The sequence below is a fragment of the Phyllobates terribilis genome, unplaced genomic scaffold (assembly GCF_046119375.1).
Source record: "Phyllobates terribilis strain yellow unplaced genomic scaffold, ASM4611937v1 Scaffold_10__3_contigs__length_209671492, whole genome shotgun sequence".
NCBI classification, from domain to species: Eukaryota; Metazoa; Chordata; class Amphibia; order Anura; family Dendrobatidae; genus Phyllobates; species Phyllobates terribilis.
In genome coordinates this window covers 133,969,804-133,992,320 of record NW_027362770.1, presented here as the reverse complement: position 1 = coordinate 133,992,320, position 22,517 = coordinate 133,969,804, and the positions used below count along the sequence as shown (strand labels likewise).

The following is a 22,517-nucleotide window of genomic DNA, read 5'->3' as shown; positions in this document are numbered from 1 at the left end:
CCACCGGCCGTGACCAATCAGCGATATTGGCGCCAAATTTAAACCCCGCTCTGCTGATTGGTCGCGGTTGCCGGCCGCGACTAATCAGCATTATTGGCGCCAAATTTAAACACCGCTTTACTTATTTGTCGCGGTGGCCGGCCGCGACCAATCACCATTATTGGCGCCAAATTTAAATAACACTCTGCTGATTGGTCGCGACCGCCGGCCGCAACCAATCAACATTATTGGCGCCAAATTTAAACCCCGCTCTGCTGATTAGTCGCGACCGCCGGCCGTGACCAATCTGCTATATAGCCGCCAAATTTTAACACCGCTTTGTTGATTGGTCGAGGCCGGCAACCGTGACCAATCAGCGATTTTGGCGCCAAATTTAAACACCGCTCTGCTGATTGCGCCCTGTCGGCCGCATACATATTCTAGAATACCTGATGCATTAGAATCGGGCCACCATCTAGTATTACATGAATGGATTGAGTTTGTATAATGGAAAATTTGAGTTCTTAACCAAATTCGGTCAAAGGCGGACACACGTGGCTGGCATAAGGATAGGGCATGCTGTGGGTAGACTGGAGTCCAGTTTATCCCTTAAGCCAGAGCAGAGAATCACTAAAATAGACGTGTGTACCCTTCACTTTCTACAAATTTAATTCAGGACTCTAATTTCTCAAAGTCTACATGTTGGAAAAACCATTGACATACTGCAATTCTCATCATAACCACTGGGTGGCTACAATTAGACACCTACGGCATAACCATCTCCCGACACAACATTGTTTTTCCATAGCGGCTCATCATGGGAAATCTCGAACCAAAAGGAAAGGTGAGGAAGGAGACATTTCTAACTCTATTGACTCAAAGAAAACATATCAGTAATTTCCCTAAAAGAAAGGGCCATGTGGAACTTCTTGTTATATCCGCTAATTACTTGGGTTAGAAAAGCTGCAACCAAGACCATTATTGAATCCCCGAAATGGCTTCACTCTCAAAAGAGGATGTCCAAGTAGGGTTAGGCCTCTTCAAGTCTTAGGTTGTAGATTTGGGATGGGGCCCTCAGTTACATGGGAACATACCCAAAATCTGACAACGTACCTAAATATGGGAACATACCCTAAATCTGGATTTTAGCATTCATGGATTTTAGCGTTCATGGATTTTAGCATTCATGGATTTTATCATTCGTTATTCCAGTTGAAAGGAACCATTCAGCCGGCAGCCGACTTCAATGCTGACAATGACGGGAAGGCACTGAGGAAAGCAATGAAAGGATTCGGTAAGGACATCAGTCAGTGACATATTGTATTTTTTGTTTATTGCATTATTGTATGTGCTTATATCCTTCTTCCTGTCTGTTCCTGTAATATATGGGGTTTTATTTTCTCTCAAGCACTTTGCATTGGGTGTACAAATGTACTAAAACCACCCAAACCCTATTTTATACATATATGTATATTGTGCAGGTACTGATGAGGGCGCCATCATTGACATCCTCACCAAACGCAGCAACTCCCAGAGGCAAGAGATAAAACAAGCTTTCAAGTCTCACTTCGGACGAGTAAGTCTCATTTTGCATGTCAGTAGATTTTTACTATTAAATCTGAGAACAGCATAATGTAGGGGCAGAGACACTGATTCCTGGGATGTGACACTTGCTATAGTTTCAGCACAATCAGTGTTTTATCAGCAGGAGATTATCACTGCAGGACTAGATGTCACATGCAGACTAGTCAGGCTAATCTGTGTAATCTCACCCCCACTACTGATTGGCTGCTTGCTGACAGTGTACACAAAAAGCCACCAATCAGGGGTGTGGGGTGAGATACACAGCTCAGCATTCTGACCACTGCCACATCTACAGCAGAGAAAACAGGGATTCTATCAAAACTACACCGAGCAGCCCAGTAAGTGACACATCCCTGGAATCGGGGTCTCGGCCCCTACATCATACTGCGATCAGATTACATAGCAAAAAGCTGCTGACTGATTCCCCGTAATAAGGCATAAATCAGATTAGCCTAAAAATTCAGATGTCTACCCGTTGGAAAGTAGTCCACGGATTAACCAGGTCAGCCAGAACAAGTCAATTCCTATCTGTGGCTTTTTGCAATGACTCATGCAGATGGGTCTCAGGTAGGGCAATACCCATATGTCCTAACAGGACTGGGGTTGTCGATATTATATCGCTTTTTCTTCACAGTTCCCACTTCTAGGGCCCAAGGAAGCTGAGCTATAGGGAGCTGTTTAATGGGGTCCTCACATTGTAGGGTCACTTGTGGCAAACCCGGTTGAGTTGACCTTGTGGAGCCAATTTTCTTTTATATGGTTGAAAAATCGCTTGGGACCACAATTTTCAGGACATGCAAAAGCCTAACGGAGCAATAAACCCAGAACCAAACAACTGGTCCTGGACCTTTATGACGTGGGAGAAGAATGAGTCACACATGGATTCTGAAGTTCTTGTAGTGTTAGGCTTTAAGCCCTTTAAATTTCTTCTGCACCTTTCCATTGTCCTGAACTTTTAGTATTAGGAAAGTGAAAACGTAGAATGCTGTCAAAAAGATTAATTTTTCTACCAGCCATCATCTGAATTTACTAAGGAAATACAAACTGCATATATGAACCTTCAGGGCTCCTACTAAACTTTTATCTGGTGTCTGATATTAAGGTGCTCATGTTAAAAGAACATTGCAAGAATCCGTTGGATCTATGGGGATGTACCAAACTTTCCATGACAGCAAGTGCTGGGGAAAAAAAGGAATGATTGGGCATGTTGTATTTTAACATGCCCCATCCTTTATTTTGCTAATAAGCTGCATATGTGAAGATCTGTTCATGCTTTATATTTGTGCACTTAGGATCCTGTATTGGGGATTCCTTGGTGCAGGAACCGTGTCTAAGGATGCTTTTGTCTTATTTTTAGGATCTTATGGCTGATCTGAAGTCTGAGCTCTCTGGAACCTTGTCCAAACTCATTCTAGGACTCATGATGACACCTGCCCAGTTTGATGCCAAGCAGATAAATAAGGCCATTGTGGTAAGTAGTCTTTATTCTCACGTTTGATCAGTGCAGAATTGTGATCCCCACCGATCACTTAAAGAAGCAGATGTATTCAGCCAAGTGTTAGTCTTGTGATATTAACAAATGGGGCCAAGGCTCTGAAATAACAAAAACAGAACTCGCATAATGAAGCCCCTGCAACTCCAGTGCCGTCTACCAAATACTCCTTGCTTTCTACAACACAATTGCTGCCACCAATCACTGGATGCAGTGGTGATGCCAAAGAAGACCGCTGAGTTGGCGGTCTAGTTTTGCAGCAGCCATGTGTTGTGGACAAGATGTCACAGCTACAGTCTTGTAATCAAAGTTCAGCGGGAACCAGGTAGAGAGGTGGCGATGGGTCGGCAGGTGTCAGGTGACTGATATCTCAGGGCTAGGTGCCGGGGCCACGTACCTTGCCGAGTTCCTGATTCAACCCTTATCTGTCCCCTCCCCCACCCAGGGAAGTAGGGAGTAGTTGTATATAAGAATTCACAAACCAGACTAACAAGGGAAGACGTACAGGGATAAATGAAAATACCAATCATACAAATATGCACTCACAGAGTGGAACACCAGGAAGTAAAAGGAAGGAAAAAAACAAATAGGAGAGGATAAGAATATGCACACAGACAAGTCACCAAGCAACAGTCTTAAAAACAACACTCTAAACACCTCCTCAACAGACACCTTCAACTCCACACCAGGCAGTATAAAACTAACACTGGCAATTCTGATTACTAGAGGGGAGTGGCCAACACTGAACAGCTCAGATCATCAAAGCGGGAAAGCTCCAGGAGCTCGCAACAGAAAAAAACTGCACTTTTAAAATGATGGAGAAATACTTCTAATCAGTGCAAGAGTATGTGTAATCAGCCTCTGAGGTCTTCTGGCCCCTCTGTCACGGTAAACCTGTGACAGCAGGGGCTTATTTTGGTATTTTAAAGCAATAAGCTTAAAATAAGACCTTTTAAGCCTATTTTCAGCAAAATCTGCTTCTCTGAGCCTCTTCCCCCATCAATTTAGTTATTCGGGTGGTCTCAGCACCCAGACCTCCACCAATTAAAATGATTGACATAAGTTTATTAAAATGGCAGCTACTCTTTAAAATTTAAAGGGATTGTCTCATCTAGTTATTTCTTAATTGAAACTGAATGCCGAGGAATAAAAGACAAAGTTAATTAGAAGGTTACATTTACTTTATCTTATACTAGATGGTGGCCCGATTCTAACGCATCGGGTATTCTAGAATATGTATGCGGCCGACCGGGCGCAATCAGCAGAGCGGTGTTTAAATTTGGCGCCAATAATGCTGATTGGTTGCGGCCGCGACTAATCAGCAGAGCGTTGTTTAAATTTGGGGCCAATCTCGCTGATTGTTCGCGGCTGGCGGTCGCGACCAATCAGCAGAGCGTTGTTTAAATTTGGCGCCAATCTTGCTGATTAGTCGCAACCACCGGCCGTGACCAATCAGCAGAGCGAGGTTTAAATTTGGCGCCAATACTGTTGATTGGTGGCGACAGCAACCAATCATCAGAGCGTTGTTTAAATTTGGCACCAAAATTGCTGATTGGTCGCGGCCGGCCACCGCGACCAATCATCAGAGCGGGGTTTAAATTTTGCACCAAAATTGCTGATTGGTCGCGGCCGGCCACCGCGACCAATCATCAGAGCGGGGTTTAAATTTTGCGCCAAAAATGCTGATTGGTTGCGGCTGGCGTCTGCGACCAATCAGTAGAGCGCTGTTTAAATTTTGCGCCAAAATCGCTGATTGTTCGCGGCTGGCGGTCGCGACCAATCAGCAGAGCGTTGTTTAAATTTGGCGCCAATCTTGCTGATTAGTCGCAACCACCGGCCGTGACCAATCAGCAGAGCGAGGTTTAAATTTGGCGCCAATACTGTTGATTGGTGGCGACAGCAACCAATCATCAGAGCGTTGTTTAAATTTGGCACCAAAATTGCTGATTGGTCGCGGCCGGCCACCGCGACCAATCATCAGAGCGGGGTTTAAATTTTGCACCAAAATTGCTGATTGGTCGCGGCCGGCCACCGCGACCAATCATCAGAGCGGGGTTTAAATTTTGCGCCAAAAATGCTGATTGGTTGCGGCTGGCGTCTGCGACCAATCAGTAGAGCGCTGTTTAAATTTTGCGCCAAAATCGCTGATTGTTCGCGGCTGGCGGTCGCGACCAATCAGCAGAGCGTTGTTTAAATTTGGCGCCAAGCTCGCTGATTGGTCGCGGCTGGCGTCCGCGACCAATCAGCACAGCAGTGTTTAAATGTGGCGCCAAAATCGCTGATTGGTCGCGGGCAGCGGCCGCGACCAATCAGCATAGCGGTGTTTAAATTTAGCGCCAAGATCACTGATTTGTCGCGGGCGGAGACCGCGACCAATCAGCGAATCGTATTGATGAGGACCGGGGAGCGCCACTGCCTGTGCGGGTACTTCCGCTGCGAGAAGCCGGGATATAGAATCATAGAAGAATCATAGAATGGTAGAGTTGGAAGGGACCTCCTGGGTCATCTGGTCCAACCCCCTGCTCAAAGCAGGATTCACTAGATCATCTCAGACAGATGTCTGTCCAGCCTCTGTTTGAAGACGTCCATTGAAGGGGAACTCACCACCTCTCGTGGCAGCCTGTTCCACTCATTAATCACCCTAACTGTCAAAAAGTTTTTTCTAATATCTAATCTGTATCTCCTCCCATTTAGTTTCATCCCATTGCTTCTAGTCTTTCCTTGTGCAAATGAGAATAAAGATGATCCTTCTACAATGTGACAGCCCTTGACATATTTGTAGACAGCTATTAAGTCTCCTCTCAGTCTTCTTTTTTGCAAGCTAAACATTCCCAAATCCTGCAACCGTTCCTCATAGGACATGGTTTGCAGACCAGTCACCATTCTGGTCGCTCTTCTCTGAACTTGCTCCAGTTTGTCTATGTCTTTTTTAAAATGTGGTGCCCAAAACTGTACACAGTATTCCAGATGAGGTCTGACCAAAGAGGAGTAAAGACCGATAATGACTTCACGTGATCTAGACTGTATGCTTCTGTTAATACATCCCAGAATTGTATTTGCCTTTTTTGCTGCTGCATCACACTGTTGACTCATGTTCAGTCTATGATCTATTAGTATACCTAAGTCTTTTTCACATGTACTGTTGCTTAGCTCTATTCCTCCCATTCTGTATATGCTTTTTTCATTTTTATTGCCCAGATGTAGTACTTTGCATTTTTCCCTGTTAAAAACCATTCTGTTGGTTGCTGCCCACTGCTCCAGTTTATTTAGGTCTTTTTGAATCCTCTCTCTCTCTTCTCTAGTATTAGCTATCCCTCCTAGCTTTGTGTCATCAGCAAATTTAATCAGTTTACCCTCAATTCCTTCATCTAAATCATTGATAAAGATGTTGAACAATACAGGTCCCAGGACGGAGCCCTGTGGTACCCCACTTGAGACATTCATCCAGCTGGATGTGAAGCCATTTACAACCACCCTTTGAGTCCGATCACTAAGCCAGTTATGAATCCACCTAACAGTTGCCTGGTCCATTGCATACTTGGTCATTTTTTCAATAAGGATGGTGTGAGATACTTTGTCAAATGCTTTGCTGAAGTCAAGATATACTATATCTACAGCATTTCCCTGATCCACCCAGTCAGTGATTCTGTCATAGAAGGAAATTAAGTTAGTCTGACATGACTTGTTAGTTACAAACCCATGCTGACTCTGGTTAATCACTTCATTCTTATCCATGTACTTACATACATGTTGTTTAATAATTTGTTCAAAGATCTTTCCTGGTATAGAAGTCAGACTCACCGGCCTATAGTTCCCTGGGTCCATCTTCTTCCCCTTTTTGAAGATAGGAACAACATTTGCTCTTCTCCAGTCTTCTGGGACTTCTCCTGTTCTCCAAGAATTTTCAAAGATTATGGAGAGTGGCTCTAAAATTTCTTCTACGATCTCCTTCAGTACTCTGGGGTGTAATTCATCTGGACCTGGAGACTTGAACTCATTTATGTTAGCTAAATATTCCCTCACAATCTTTCTGTTTACAGATAACTTGGATTCCTCTATTCCTTTAAAAGGACAGTGAAGATCAGTTGATGTTACATTTTCTTTCTGAGAGAAAACAGATGCAAAATAGGAATTAAAAAGTTCGGCCTTCTCAACATCCTCTTACCATTTCTCCATTTTCATCCTCTAAAAATCCTATAGCATCTTTGACTTTTCTTTTACTTTTGACATACCCCCAAAATCCTTTTTTATTGCTTTTGACATCTCTTGCAAGCCTTAATTCATTGTCAGCTTTAGCTAACCTGATACGTGCCCTGCAGGATCTGCAGACTGCATTATAATCTTCTTTAGATATGCCTCCCTCTTTCCATTTAATAAACATTTCTTTCTTTCTTTTTAGCATGTGTTTAAGTTCTGTGTTCATCCATCCTGGTTTCCTTAAATGCTTCCCATTCTTCCTACTTTTCGGGATTGTTAACGATTGTGCTTTGAGAATCTCATTTTTAAAAATTTCCCATCCTTCCTGGACATTTTTGTCCTTAAGGACATCCAGCCATTGGATCCCTCCTATTCTCTTTCTGAGTCTCTTAAAATCTGCCTTTCTAAAATCTAACCTTGAAGTCTGAGTCTTCACATGTCTTCCTCCTCTAGTTATCCAAAATTCTATAATAGCATGATCGCTGCCTCCTAGGGTCCCAGCCACCTTTACCTCCTCAACCATTTCCTCCCTGTTTATAAGGATTAGATCCAAAGTAGCAGATCCCCTTGTTTTCTCCCCTACCTTTTGGAAGATAAAGTTGTCAGCAAGAGAGGATAAGAATTTGCTTGACATGAGCGACTGCTCGCAGCAGAAGTATCCCAACCCGCAGCGCCGCTCCCCGGTCCTCCCTTCACACCCTAGCCGCTGATCTCCCGACAGTAGCCGCATGGTGTTACTAAGGTCCGGACATTTGTGTTAAAAATCGCTGATTGGTCGCGGGGGCGCTGGCCGCGACCAATCACCGATTTGGGCGCCACATTTAAATATCGGCTGCGATCAATCGCCGATCTTGGCGCCACATTTAAACACCGCTGTGCTGATTGGTCGCGGACGCTGCCCGTGACCAATCACCGATTTGGGCGCCACATTTAAATAGCGTCCGTAACCAATCAGCACAGCGGTGTTTAAATGTGTCTGCAAGATCGGTGATTGGTTGTGGCCACTATTTAAATGTGGCGCCCAAATCTGTGATTGGTCGCGGGCAGCGTCCATGACCAATCAGCACAGCAGTGTTTAAATGTGCCGCCCAAATCGGTGATTGGTCGCGGGCAGCGTCCGTGACCAATCAGCACAGCGGTGTTTAACTTTTGCGGCAAGATCAGTGACTGGTCGCGGCCGAACACCGCGACCAATCACCGATTTGTGCGCCACATTTAAATAGGGGCCGCGACCAATCACCGATCTTGCAGAGACATTTAAACACCGCTGTGCTGATTGGTCACCGACGCTGCCCGCGACCAATCACCGATTTGGGCGGCACATTTAAATCGCGTCCGCGACCAATCAGCACAGCGGTGTTTAAATGTCTCTGCAAGATCGGTGATTGGTCGCGGCCCATATTTAAATGTGGCGCACAAATCGGTGATTGGTCGCGGTGTTCGGCCGCGACCAGTCACTGATCTTGCCGCAAAAGTTAAACACCGCTGTGCTGATTGGTCACGGACGCTGCCCGCGACCAATCACCGATTTGGGCGCCACATTTAAATAGCGGCCGCGACCAGTCACCGATGTTGCAGACACATTTAAACACCGCTGTGCTGATTGGTCGCGGACGATATTTAAATGTGGCGCCCAAATCAGTGATTGGTCGCGGTCAGCGTCCGCGACCAATCAGCACAGCGGTGTTTAACTTTTGGGCAAAGATCAGTGATTGGTCGCGGCGAGAGATCGTGACCAATCATCGAATCGTATTGGTGAGGACCGGGGAGCGGAATCGTATTGGTGAGGACCGGGGAGCGCCTCTGCCTGTGCGGCTACTTCCGCTGTGAGAAGCCGGGACATGAGCGGGCGCTCGCAGCAGAAGTATCCCGACCCGCAGCGCCGCTCCCCGGTCCTCCCTTGACACCCTAGCCGCATGGAGGTCAGCGTCGCCGGCGGTCGGGAGATGAGCGCCTCGCGCCGGTCATCTCCCGGCTGCATCGCCGCTGAGCTCCATCCCGCAGATGAGCCGCTGACGGTCGTCATTTTTTTTCAGAAATCCCACGGCGCTGATTGGCCGCTGCCGGACCAATGAGCGACGCGGGATTTCCTGGACAGACAGACAGAGAGGATAAGACGATTATATATATAGATATTAATTTTGATGTTTTAAAAAAAAATCCACAAAGTTGATGTGACATGCAGAAGTAGTGCTGTTGCTTCAAAAGCATCCAGCAACTATAAGAGTTCACATAGTCACAGGAGACTGGAAGTGTCGTGCTTCAGAAGCATCCAGCAACTAGAGGGGTTAACAGTCACAAGAGACGGAGTGTATTAGCAGAGCCCCAGGGGGATTGTGGGAAACTTGTTGTTGTGGTCTGGCTGAAGAAGAGAAAGGTTGTGTTATCTGGATCTGACAAAAGGCAACTGAACAGGATTCAGATCAGGAGAGAAACTAAGCACAGGTCAGATAAACTCCCTGAACTAACAGTGCAGAGTATTATCAGGCAGGAAGATAAGGACTGGAAGGAATTGTCACAGCGATCATCGGCCTCATCAAACCCTCCCCCCTCCATCTCCATACAGGATAAAGAATGTTGTGCACTATTGTGTCCTTGTGAAGGAAAAGTCTGTGGTTGTGTATGCATAGAAGTGTGCTGCTAAGAGATCTAATCTGTGCTGAATTATGCTACTGAAAGACTGTAATACTGTGCCTTGTGAAGAAACTACTGTATTGTTAATCGAGCCGGTTGCTCAAGAAACTCAGACTGTACTGTAATGAAGATTGCTGCTGTAATATCCCTGAATTACACTGGCCGTGCTTCAGATTAAATTCCACTGTTAAACTGTTGAAAAAGACTCTTGTCAGATGTGTCTGGTCAGCAACCGAATCTATCGTGTGCCTGAGAGAAGCTGCAGCCTATGGTCGCCCTGAGTAACGGTTCCCTCAGGATTCCAAAGAATTCATGAAACCCGTCTCGCCCTATCTGAACCTAGTGGCGTGCGTGTAACATTGATTTTCCATAAACCATTCGTCTATGGATTTGCAGGGCGCGGGTACAGATGAAAAAGTCCTGATTGAAATTTTGGCTACAAGAAACAACCAGGAGGTTCGAGCTATTGATGAAGCCTATCAAGAAGGTGAGCTGATCATAGACGGTGCATGTCCAGCTAATAAATGTCATTAAATAGTAACATAGTAACATAGTTTTTAAGGTTGAAGGAAGACTAAGTCCATCTAGTTCAACCCATAGCCTAACATGTTGATCCAGAGGAAGGCAAAAAAAAACATGTGGCAAACACTAAGCTCCACATTGGGGGAAAAAATTCCTTCCCGACTCCATACGGTAATCAGACTAGTTCCCTGGATCAACGCCCTATCAAGGAATCTAGTATATATAACCTGTAATATTATACTTTTCATGAAAGGCATCCATGTCCTTCTTAAATTTTAACAGTGAATCACTCATTACAACATCATGCGGCAGAGCGTTCCATAGTCTCACTGCTCTTACAGTAAAGAATCCGCGTCTGTGATTATGATTAAACCTTCTTTCCTCCAGACGCAGAAGATGCCCCCTTGTCCCCCTTGTCTCAGGCCTCAGAGTAAAAAGATCAGTAGAAAGGTCTTTGTACTGTCCCCTCATATACTTGTACATAGTAATAAGATCACCCCCAAGCCTTCTTTTTTCCACAGTAAATAACCCCAAGTGTAACAACCTGTCTTGGTATTGCAGACCCCCGAGTCCTCTAATAACCTTGGTCGCTCTTCTCTGCACCCGCTCTAGCTCAGCAATGTCTTTCTTATACACCGGAGACCAGAACTGTACACAGTATTCTAAGTGTGGTCGCACTAATGACTTGTATAGAGGTAAAATTATGTTCTCCTCATGAGCATCTATGCCTCTTTTAATGCATCCCATTATTTTATTTGCCTTTGCAGCAGCTGCCTGACACTGGCCACTAAACGTGAGCTTGTCGTCCACCAATACACCCAGGTCTTTTTCAGTTACAGTTTTGCCCAGTGTTTTACAATTAAGCATATAATGATACATTTTATTTCCTCTGCCCAAGTGCATTACCTTACATTTATCCCCATTAAAGCTCATTTGCCATTTATCTGCCCAAGCTTCTAGTATACATAGATCCTCCTGTAATATAAAATTGTCCTCCTCTGTATTGATTACCCTGCAGAGTTTAGTGTCATCTGCAAATATTGAAATATTACTCTTTATGCCCCCTACAAGGTCATTAATAAATATGTTAAAAAGAAGGGGGCCCAATACTGACCCCTGTGGTACCCCACTGTTAACTGAGACCCAGTCTGAGTGTTTTCCATTAATAACCATCCTTTGTTTCCTATCACTGAGCCAATTCTTAACCCACATACATATATTTTCCCCTATCCCCATTGTTCTCATTTTATGTTATCAACCTTTTGTGTGGAACCGTATCAAAAGCTTTTGAAAAGTCCATATACACAACATCCACGGCATTTCCTAGGCCCAGTCCCGAACTTGCCTCCTCATAAAAACTGATCAGATTAGTTTGACAGGAACGATCCCTCGTAAACCCATGTTGATATTGGGTCATGAGGTTATTCTTCTTCAGATACTCTAGTATAGCATCTCTTAGGAAACCCTCCAGGATTTTACCCACAGTAGAGGTTAAGCTTACTGGCCTATAATTTCCAAGTTCAGTTTTTGTCCCCTTTTTGAATATTGGCACCACATTTGCTATACGCCAGTCCTGTGGCACAGACCCTGTTATTATGGAATCTTTAAAGATTAAAAATAATGGTCTATCTATGACGTTACTTAATTCCTGCAGTACTCGCGGGTGTATCCCATCCGGGCCTGGGGATTTGTCAACTTTAGTGATTTTTAGACGCCGCCGTACTTCCTGCTGGGTTAAGCAAGTGACATTTAATGGAGAATTTTTGTTTTCACTAATCATGTTTTCTGTCATGTGATTTTCTTGTGTAAATACAGTTGAAAAAAAATCATTTAGCATATTGACTTTTTCCTCATCCTCATCCACCATTTCACCCAACACTATTATTTTTTAGATTTTTACTATTTATGTAGTTAAAGAATATTTTGGGGTTATTTTTACTTTCTCTGGCAATGATTCTCTCTGCCTCAATCTTTGCTGCCTTGATTTGTTTTTTACATAATTTATTTAATTTTCTATATTTATTTAATGCCTCATCACTACCTACTTGCTTTAGTTCTATAAAAGCTTTCTTTTTCTCACTTATTGCGCCCCTTACAGCTCTATTTAGCCCTAGTGGTTTCCTCCTATTTCTAGCATGTTTATTTCCATAGGGTATATATTGTGCACAGGTCCTATTCAGGATGTTAATAAATGTCTCCCATTTGCTTTGTGTAGCTTTATGTCTCAGGATATCGTCCCAGTTTATTGCACTAAGATCATCTCTCAACCATTGGAAATTAGCCTTCCTGAAGTTTAGTGTCCTTGTAACCCCTCTACTACACCTCTTATTAAAGGTTACATGAAAGCGTATTATTTTGTGATCAATATTACCCAAGTGACCCCCAAATCGTATGTTTGATATGCGGTCTGGCCTATTGGTTAATATTAGATCTAGCAGTGCCCCCCTTCTTTGTTGGGTCCTGAACCAGTTGTGAAAGGTAATTGTCTCTCATAGCTGTCAAAAACCTATTACCTTTGCTTGAACTACATGTTTCTGTCCCCCAATGTATTTCAGGGTAGTTGAAGTCTCCCATAATAATGACTTCTCCTTGAGTCGCTGCTTCATCTATTTGCTTTACGAGGATATTCTCCGCTACTTCCATTATTTTTGGAGACTTATAACAAACCCCTATCAGTAATTTACTATTTTATCCCCCTCCCCTTATCTCCACCCACAGGAACTCTACATTTTCATTAGATTCACATATATCCTCCCGCAAGACAGGTTTTAAGGATGATTTTACATATAAACACACCCCCCCCCCCCCTCGCTTGTTTGTACGGTCATTTCTGAACAGACTATAGCCCTGTAAATTAACTGCCCAGTCATGGCTCTTGTCCAGCCACGTCTCAGATATCCCTACCATGTCATAATTAATTCTAACTCCTCCATTTTGTTGGTGAGGCTTCTGGCATTAGTGTACATGCATTTTATGTATCTCTCTGTACCTCTATTCCTTCTTACTTTATTGACTGTTCTAACCCCACCCCCAATTTCTTTATTTGTGCCCAGGTCACTATCTGCACTATCTTCCCCACCTATAAAATGAATACCCCCCCCAAATCCCTAGTTTAAACACTCCTCCAACCTTCTAGCCATTTTCTCCCCCAGCACAGCTGCACCCTCACCATTAAGGTGCAGCCTGTCCTTAGCGTAGAGTCTGTAGCCAACTGAGAAGTCGGCCCAGTTCTCCAGGAACCCAAATCCTTCCTTCCTACACCAGTTCTTGAGCCACTTATTTATCTCCATAATCTCCCGTTGCCTCTCTGGCGTGGCACGTGGTACCGGTAGTATTTCAGAGAATACCACCTTGGAGGTCTTTGCTTTCAGCTTGCAGCCTAATTCCCTGAAATCATCTTTAAGGATCTTCCACCTACCTTTAACTTTGTCATTTGTGCCAATGTGCACCATGACCGCTGGGTCCTCACCAGCCCCTCCCAGTAATCTGTCAACCCGATCAGCGATGTGCCGGACTCGAGCGCCTAGTAGGCAGCACACTGTTCGACGATCCCTGTCTTTGTGACAGATTGCCCTATCTGAACCCCTAATAGAGTCCCCCACTACCAGCACCTGCCTGGCCTGCCCTACTCTCCTATTTCCCTCCTTACTGGAGCTGACACTCCTCCGGCTTTCAGGGGACATGCCTTGCTGCAGTAGTGCTACCCCTGTACCGTCACTCCCCTCATCTGCCAACTTTGCAAACTTATTGGGGTGTGCCAGATCAGGACTAGCCTCCCTGGCACTCTTCCCTCTACCCCCCCTTCTAACTGTCACCCAACTAGCGGCCTCACTGTCCTGCAGCTCCCGACTACCACCCTCCGCCACATCTACCCCAGTGAGCTGCTGCACACATCTCGCGCAGCAGTAAGCAACCCTGACAAGGGGTTCAAGGAATGCATACATGTGGCAAGATGTACACTGGATAGCATTGTCAATAATGGAGCTCATTTCCTAATGGGGATTGCAATAGACAGAATGTTAAGTAAAAAGAAAAGTAAAGAATTAATGAAATACAGACAGCAATTCAGTCCAAAGTTCTCCCTTCCAAACTCCCTGAATCCAAGTCACTGGAAAACAAGTCACACACTTACTTTCGTTCGCACTTATACACCGATCACACTCGCAAATTAAGAGATTTAAAGAGTTTTTTTTTTTTTTCCCTTTTCCAGCAATGCACCCTTCACCTCAATGCACTTCCAAAAGGAAGGAAATGGGACACTGAACCTAAAGTCTATCCATATTTGCATTTATATTACTGTAATGCAGTATGAATGTGAATTCTAGACAGAAGAGACAGTAGAGAAAGTGACAGTTGTGCTTTAATGCTGCTATCCTGCCTGTGAATTCTCTAATTTCTAAGTGTATCCTCGTTCTTCACAATAGCTTTCCACAAGTCACTGGAAGATGCGATAAGCTCAGACACATCTGGACATTTCAAGAGGATCCTTATCTCATTGGCATCGGTAAGTTAATATTAAAAAATCAAGCAAAATCAAATAACTAATATAGTAAATATGAAACAGTTACCAGATATTCATTTTATATAATAAAAATCAGCAAAATATCTGCATATCCATCCCCATTAGATAGTGCTCAGTCTGATTTTATTATTTAAAAGGAGGTTCTTCAGCAGCTGCAGTGCATATTACATGTTACTTTACATCCTTCTTATTGAGAAGAATAAGTGTGCTTCATATTGAAGGGGTTCTTCTAAATTGTAATACAATGGCCCCCGTCACGTAATTAAAACGGCAGCCCATCCTGCGCACGTATCTTGGCAGGCTACAGTCTGAAGAAACACAGCTCACAAGACCTGTGTCTCACCTGACAGAGGAGATGTATTGTAAGCACATATAACTCTGAGTCAAGGAGAAGGGCTGTGACTGGAGAAAATATAAATCCTCTCCTTGGCTGAGTGTGCATGGGGGGGACTGAGGCAAGAGAAAAAATCCTTTCGTGCTCAGTCAGCTGAGAAGATTTTTCTCTTGTCACAGCCCCTATCCTCAGCTCAAGGAGGTACGTGTGCTTATAAAACAGTTCCTCTGTCAGTTGAGACACAGGTCTCGAGAACTGTTTCTTTAGATTGCATCCCGTCCTGACATGTGACTAGAATGGGCTGCCGTTTGAATAATGTGACGGGGGCAATTTTCTTATCTTCTTGGAGAACCCTTTTAATGATGTAAATAGCTTCTTCGGAGAGGAGGACAGGAACTTTACTGCCACCTATTAGAGGTACAATAGTAATCCTAAAAGTCAATATCAAACTTTTAAGGGTCCTTGCCACATGACTTGGGGTAAGAAGCAAGAACAGAAACCCCATTTGCAGACATATGTTTTGGGAGTGTGGGTGGGGAGTTCACCCCTCATCAGTGCGAACCAGTGGACATAAAGATACTATTACTTTTCTAAAGAAGTTCTGCAGCAGTTGAGGCCCTTATTATAATACATGATGTCCATACTATAAATTATGAAGAATATTAGAAGTCACTTGTGAATATGATGAACTGCTGCTGTGTCTTTCTCTCTTCATACGGGCACAGAAGATCTGATGGATTCTTACAGTCTTATAATTTACTGTAGGGGGCACATTATATAATATGCTGTATCGTACACACTTGTATATCACTTTAATCCTATCTCCTATAAGATCACCTCAATATCCATCCATAGGACCTGGTCAGTGGTAAATCATGGGTGCGTAGCCATGCAATAGCCTATGCAGCAATAGGTATATTTTATATTACCTTTATATTGGGTCAGTCGACCTCTAATAAACCTACTACACCACCCAACATTCAGTCATGATGAACCCCATCAACCCCTGTATACACTTGTGTCTCTAGGCTAACCGTGATGAGAGTGGTGAAGACTTTGAGAAAGCCGTTGAAGATGCCAAGGTAAGAAAAGGAGTATTTTCCCTTATATTTCTTTATACTCACCAGGACAGAGCAATGGTATAAACTATATATCTACTTTCAGACCCTTTATATAAGAAAAACTTTTTACAGTTTGTTAAAAAAAAATTGTACATGATTACAGATCTTATTCTGTACACTAGATGGCGATGTAATTCCTCAGGATTCCATTATTACAAATGTGCAGCTTAGTTACTTCCAGTATAAAGGCACAAGAATATGCTAACTGTCCACATGTTCTTGCATTTAAAGGGTTATTCCAATCTTCGTAAATTGGGTTTGTTAGATAGTGCTTGTAAATACGAGCAATTTTGCAATTTACTGCTTCTTAAAATTTTCAGCAGTTTTTCAGATACCAACACTTTTTTCTTTTGTTTACAGCTTTGTTGCCTTGGAGACCGACCACCGCTGCTAGATAGCAGAACATGCAAAGTACTTACAAGCTCTTTTCTATTGAGCTTGTAAGCACAGTTTTTAAGCTGGCCAGGATCGCTGGACCATGCTGTTATCTCCTAACAATCTGTAGAGCTAAATAGCAGTGGTGGTCTGTCTCCAAGGCAACGAGCTGGAAACAAAAAGTGTTAATATCTCTGGAACGACTGTAAATTTAAATGAGCAGTAAATTGCAAAAGTGTTTTTTTTTTACAAGCAGTATCAGACAATGTTCCCTAAGTAATATAGAGGGGTCCTCCTCTCAAGACCCTCCTTTTAAGAATCCGTGTAAAGAATCATTAATGAGCAGCAACTCTGATATCCACATGTAATAATATAGCAGCTGCGGCAAGGAATCACTACTGTCTGCCATGGTTTATCCTTCTACCTGAATCCCCCAACGATCAAATGAAAACCTGCCAGTAAGTGTTCAGATTCCCTGCAGTGCCTCCACAGGATAAATGAAGTATTACAAGAACGAATTGAAAACCGCTCTATAATGCAGGAGAACACTAGTTGTTACCGATCTGCCGAAAATATGAAGATCCTGATCAGAGTTTCTCATATATTAACTCAAAATTAATAGATTGTAGATTAATTTTCTAAATTAAACAGCACCTTTTAAATCGATTCAATACCGAAACGTGAAACGAGTTAAAGGGGCTGTCCACACCTTTGACACTAATGACCTATCCTTAGGTCAGCAGTTGTTCAATGCCGATACCCCTACTGATCTGCTAGAAGCCCTGGCTGCCGGGTGTAAGCAGTAAATGGAGCCAGAAAAGCACAGCCCCATACCCAATCTCTGAGGGAAAGTGTAGACTCAACATCATTGATGCCACTCACCTCCCGAGGCAGAAGTGAGGGGCGGTGGACAACCCCTTTAGGTTCTTTAATCTATTACATGGCTGGGAACCATATATTTCTCTTACATGTTATAGGGCATTGGGGGCATCAATGTCATGGTAGTCAATCACCTTTTCAGATCTCAAAGTCCAATGAAATGCAATCTTTGTTAAAGATTGTCCACTTTAGACAGATGTCTCAGACAGTTCTTGAAGGGGTTGTCTGAGCTGACAATTCTGACCAGACTTCTCCAAACAGTAGATGGGCCCAACTGGTTGCTGCCAGTTCTGAGTTGATGCCACTGCTGGACATCTTCTAATTTCGAAGGGAAGTAAGCACATCTGCTGCATCAAGTTTCCTTGGCGGACCACTGCATTTATAATCCTCAACATTGTCTATTTCTTGGTGCTTCTTACCTAGAAGAATTAATACTGTTTGAAGCCAAAGGGTAGTCACAGCAAATACTGATTTCGATTTCTCTTTTGTGCCTTCATTTTTCATTTTGGAAAGCATTCTTACTTTGCAGTATTTTTTCTACACCTGCCTAAAACTTTTGCACAGTACTGCAATTGCACTGCGCTGCTTTGCCTCTGCAGCATGGAAGGAGCTCAGTGATGCTGAAGCTGGTAGGATCGGGAGCTAGACAATGAACCACAAACTGAAAAATTGAAATCCCTCGGTTTCTGAGAATGGAGAGGACTTTTAATAAGTAAATTGCAAAGATGCTTGTTTTTACAAGCAATATTTTCCTTTATAGGAACATGGGAATTACCATTTACCCCAGGCAAAGGTGTGTGGACTTTGTTCTCACTGAGAATCACCAGGTTGCTACCACCAGAATAGTTTTCGTTAGCAATGATTGACGCATGGCTGGAATAGCCTTCACAAGTCGCGGAACCAAAGCAGCAGGAGTAGTCAGATGGTGCAACAGTGAGTGCTGGCATAAAAATGTTATCGTAGAGATCAGGGCTGGCAGCAGACAAAAGACCTAGTCAGGAGATCAAGCCAAGTTGTAACCATAATCGTAGAGATAAGGGCTGGCAGCAGACAAAAGACCTAGTCAGGAGATCAAGCCAAGTTGTAACCATAATCGTAGAGATCAGGGCTGGCAGCAGACAATAGACCTAGTCAGGAGATCAAGCCAAGTTGTAACCATAATCGTAGAGATCAGGGCTGGCAGCAGACAATAGACCTAGTCAGGAGATCAAGCCAAGTTGTAACCATAATCGTAGAGATAAGGGCTGGCAGCAGACAAAAGACCTAGTCAGGAGATCAAGCCAAGTTGTAACCATAATCGTAGAGATCAGGGCTGGCAGCAGACAATAGACCTAGTCAGGAGATCAAGCCAAGTTGTAACCATAATCGTAGAGATCAGGGCTGGCAGCAGACAATAGACCTAGTCAGGAGATCAAGCCAAGTTGTAACCATAATCATAGAGATCAGGGCTGGCAGCAGACAATAGACCTAGTCAGGAGATCAAGCCAAGTTGTAACTATAGAGGGCAGAAGCAAATGAATGTCAAAGCAGGCACTGACCAAAAGGACCTAATTTCTCAGATGTAAATCGGTCTCCGACGGCTGAGTGCCTGGGGCACTGTGGTATTGGCTGGAGTTGGGGGAATTTTGAGCTAACAAGGTCCATCAGGAGGCCAGGAACCAGCACATGCATGCAACAAGCAGGCGGAGTGGCGGGATTTAGGATGTTAATGGCATCCGGGAAAAGGACATTGGATGCCTACAAATTTGCATTGGTGGATCATTACATATATGGCACTCAATTATACTAGACACAACCTGTAGAATTAAGTGCTAAGCCGGGGGTCTTTCTATGTTCTGTTCTAAGGCCTTCAAGAGTCGTATAAACAATGGTGGTCTACGTGAGAATAAATCTTTAACCCAATTCTATAGATGTTTTTATCTTCTTTGAAAACTTTCCGAGTTGCAAGGAAAAGTCCAACGTTACTTTTTTTTTGGCCACAAGTCTTCTCAAAAATAAACGAGCGATTTCCTTGTAGCTAAATATTTAGTAACCATAGTTCGGAAGCAGACTGTGATTTGTTCATTTTATCTTAACATTAGAGATTTCCTTAGATATCTGTACTTGGTCATTAGATATGTATCCTCGACATCAGAAGAACGGCACTTTCACTTTTACAAGTTGATGCTCAGTAGATAAGGAGCAAAGCTTAAAAAAAAACCTCAGGGTGACCACAAACCCCTCTGCTCCCTCCAACACTCGCACACAATGCAAAAGCCGATTTTCACTGAGAATTCGTAATCCAATTCTGATAATTTCAGGGTATATTTAATAATTCAAGAAACTTAAAATTTGCATTCCTTTCTTATATCGAGAAGCTCCCCCAGTATCATAGTTGCCTATTTTCCCAGTGAAATGGTTTTATTTTGTCTGTCCTCAGTCACCACCAGGGGGAGCTAATGTATATAGATTTTTACAGCCTCTATTGAACTCAGTAATAACTCTGTATGCAGTGAGCTCTTGAGCTCCCCCTAGCGGTCCATCAAATAATCATTTGCTTTTATAGGTCCCATCTTTAATAAATAAATATTGTCGGATAGAGCTTGTAAATAAAAAATTTTTGTAATTTACTGGTTACTAAAATTTTCAGCCGTCCGTAAGATATTACGACTTTGTTTACAGTTCGTAGCCTTGGAGACCGACCGCCACAGCTAGACAGCAGAACAAGTGTAGTGCTTACAAGCTCTTTTCTATTGAGCTTGTATGCGCTGTTTTGAAGCTGGCCAGGGTAGGGGGAGTGCGCTGTTGCCTTCTAATCCTGGCCAACTCCAGTGCTTACAAACTAGACAGCAGCGGTGGTCGGTTTCCTAGGTAATGAGTGTTAAACAGACAAAAAAAGTGTTAATATCTCCAGAACGGCTGAAAATTTTAATAAGCAGTAAATTGCAAAAGTGCTTATTCTTACAAGCACTATGCATCTATAGAGATTTTTTTGTCATTTATCAGGACAGGAGCAATGTCTGGATTATTCCTCCTTCATTTCTTCTTGGTGTTGGAGCCTTTTCTGACTCTGACATCTCTTAATCATTCCTTATTTTTCTTTTTTCCTTGTCTTAGGTTATTGCTTCAGTCCTGGTAAGTGATTTATAGATGTCCATTAAGTGTTGTCATGGTCCCAATAAACATGTCACCCACAATCCACAGACGTTTGTGTTTTAACAGTCTTGAATAGATAACGCTACTTTTCTAACTTTAAGTCAGATTTGTAAATTTTGCGTCTTGGTCCCGTCTTTCAGGAAGTCTCAGACTCTGGATCCGATGACTCTACTTCGTTAGAAACCCGTTTTATGACCATCTTATGCACGCGTAGCTACCCGCATCTCAGGAGAGGTGAGCGCTGGACCATTGGTTTACATGTGGATGCTCTATAATGGCTGAAATAGTCATTGGTTCTCCAGAATACATCACTATAAGATGGTACCAGTTACCAAAGTTATTTGGGCCATCTCTCCATCCATGCAGAACACATACAGTACAGACCAAAAGTTTGGACACACCTTCTCATTTAAAGATTTTTCTGTATTTTCATGACTTTGAAAATTGTACATTCACACTGAAGGCATCAAAACTATGAATTAACACATGTGGAATTATATACTTAAGAAAAAAGTGTGAAACAACTGAAAATATGTCTTATATTCTAGGTTCTTCAAAGTAGCCACCTTTTGCTTTGATGACTGCTTTGCACACTCTTGGCATTCTCTTGATGAGCTTCAAGAGGTAGTCACCGGAAAAGGTTTTCACTTCACAGGTGTGCCCTGTCAGGTTTAATAAGTGGGATTTCTTGTCTTATAAATGGGGTTGGGACCATCAGTTGTGTTGTGCAGAAGTCAGGTGGATACACAGCTGATAGTCCTACTGAATAAACTGTTAGAATTTGTATTATGGCAAGAAAAGAGCAGCTAAGTAAAGAAAAACGAGTGGCCATCATTACTTTAAAAAATGAAGGTCAGTCAGTCTGAAAAATTGGGCAAACTTTGAAAGTGTCCCCAAGTGCAGTTGCAAAAACCATCAAGCGCTACAAAGAAACTGGCTGACATGAGGACCGCCCCAGGAAAGGAAGACCAAGAGTCACCTCTGCTTCTGAGGATAAGTTTATCCGAGTCACCAGCCTCAGAAATCGCAGGTTAACAGCAGCTCAGATTAGAGACCAGGTCAATGCCACACAGAGTTCTAGCAGCAGAAACATCTAGTCAACAACTGTTAAGAGGAGACTTTGTGCAGCAGGCCATCATGGTAAAATAGCCGCTAGGAAACCACTGCTAAGGACAGGCAACAAGCAGAAGAGACTTGTTTGATCTAAAGAACACAAGGAATGGACATTAGACCAGTGGAAATCTGTGCTTTGGTCTGATGAGTCCAAATTTGAGATCTTTGGTTCCAACCACCGTGTCTTTGTGCGACGCAGAAAAGGTGAATGGATGGACTCTACATGCCTGGTTCCCACCATTAAGCATGGAGGAGGAGCTGTGATGGTGTGGGGGTGCTTTGCTGGTGACACTGTTGGGGATTTATTCAAAATTAAAGGCATACTGAACCAGCATGGCTACCACAGCATCTTGCAGCGGCATGCTATTCCATCCGGTTTGCGTTTAGTTGGACCATCATTTATTTTTCAACAGGACAATGACCCCAAACACACCTCCAGGCTGTGTAAGGGCTATTTGACCAAGAAGGAGAGTGATGGGGTGCTACGCCAGATGACCTGGCCTCCACAGTCACCAGACCTGAACCCAATCGAGATGGTTTGGGGTGAGCTGGACCGCAGAGTGAAGGCAAAAGGGCCAACAAGTGCTAAGCATCTCTGGGAACTCCTTCAAGATTGTTGGAAGACCATTT

General features: G+C 43.4%; 1 protein-coding gene across 2 annotated transcripts in view; it reads left to right on the top strand.

Moving 5' to 3' along the window:
- Positions 1-22,517, top strand: part of ANXA6 (annexin A6) — an 88,760-nt gene that overhangs the window by 59,627 nt on the left and 6,616 nt on the right. Inside the window, exons 15-22 of one of the 2 annotated variants that reach the window (XM_073649815.1) lie at positions 1,192-1,273; positions 1,461-1,555; positions 2,921-3,034; positions 10,283-10,373; positions 14,833-14,912; positions 16,293-16,346; positions 20,736-20,753; positions 20,915-21,008. In XM_073649815.1, the coding sequence (XP_073505916.1) occupies positions 1,192-1,273; positions 1,461-1,555; positions 2,921-3,034; positions 10,283-10,373; positions 14,833-14,912; positions 16,293-16,346; positions 20,736-20,753; positions 20,915-21,008 (628 nt within the window). The remainder of the gene's footprint in view (positions 1-1,191; positions 1,274-1,460; positions 1,556-2,920; positions 3,035-10,282; positions 10,374-14,832; positions 14,913-16,292; positions 16,347-20,735; positions 20,754-20,914; positions 21,009-22,517) is intronic. The other variant, XM_073649816.1, reaches the window with a different exon arrangement.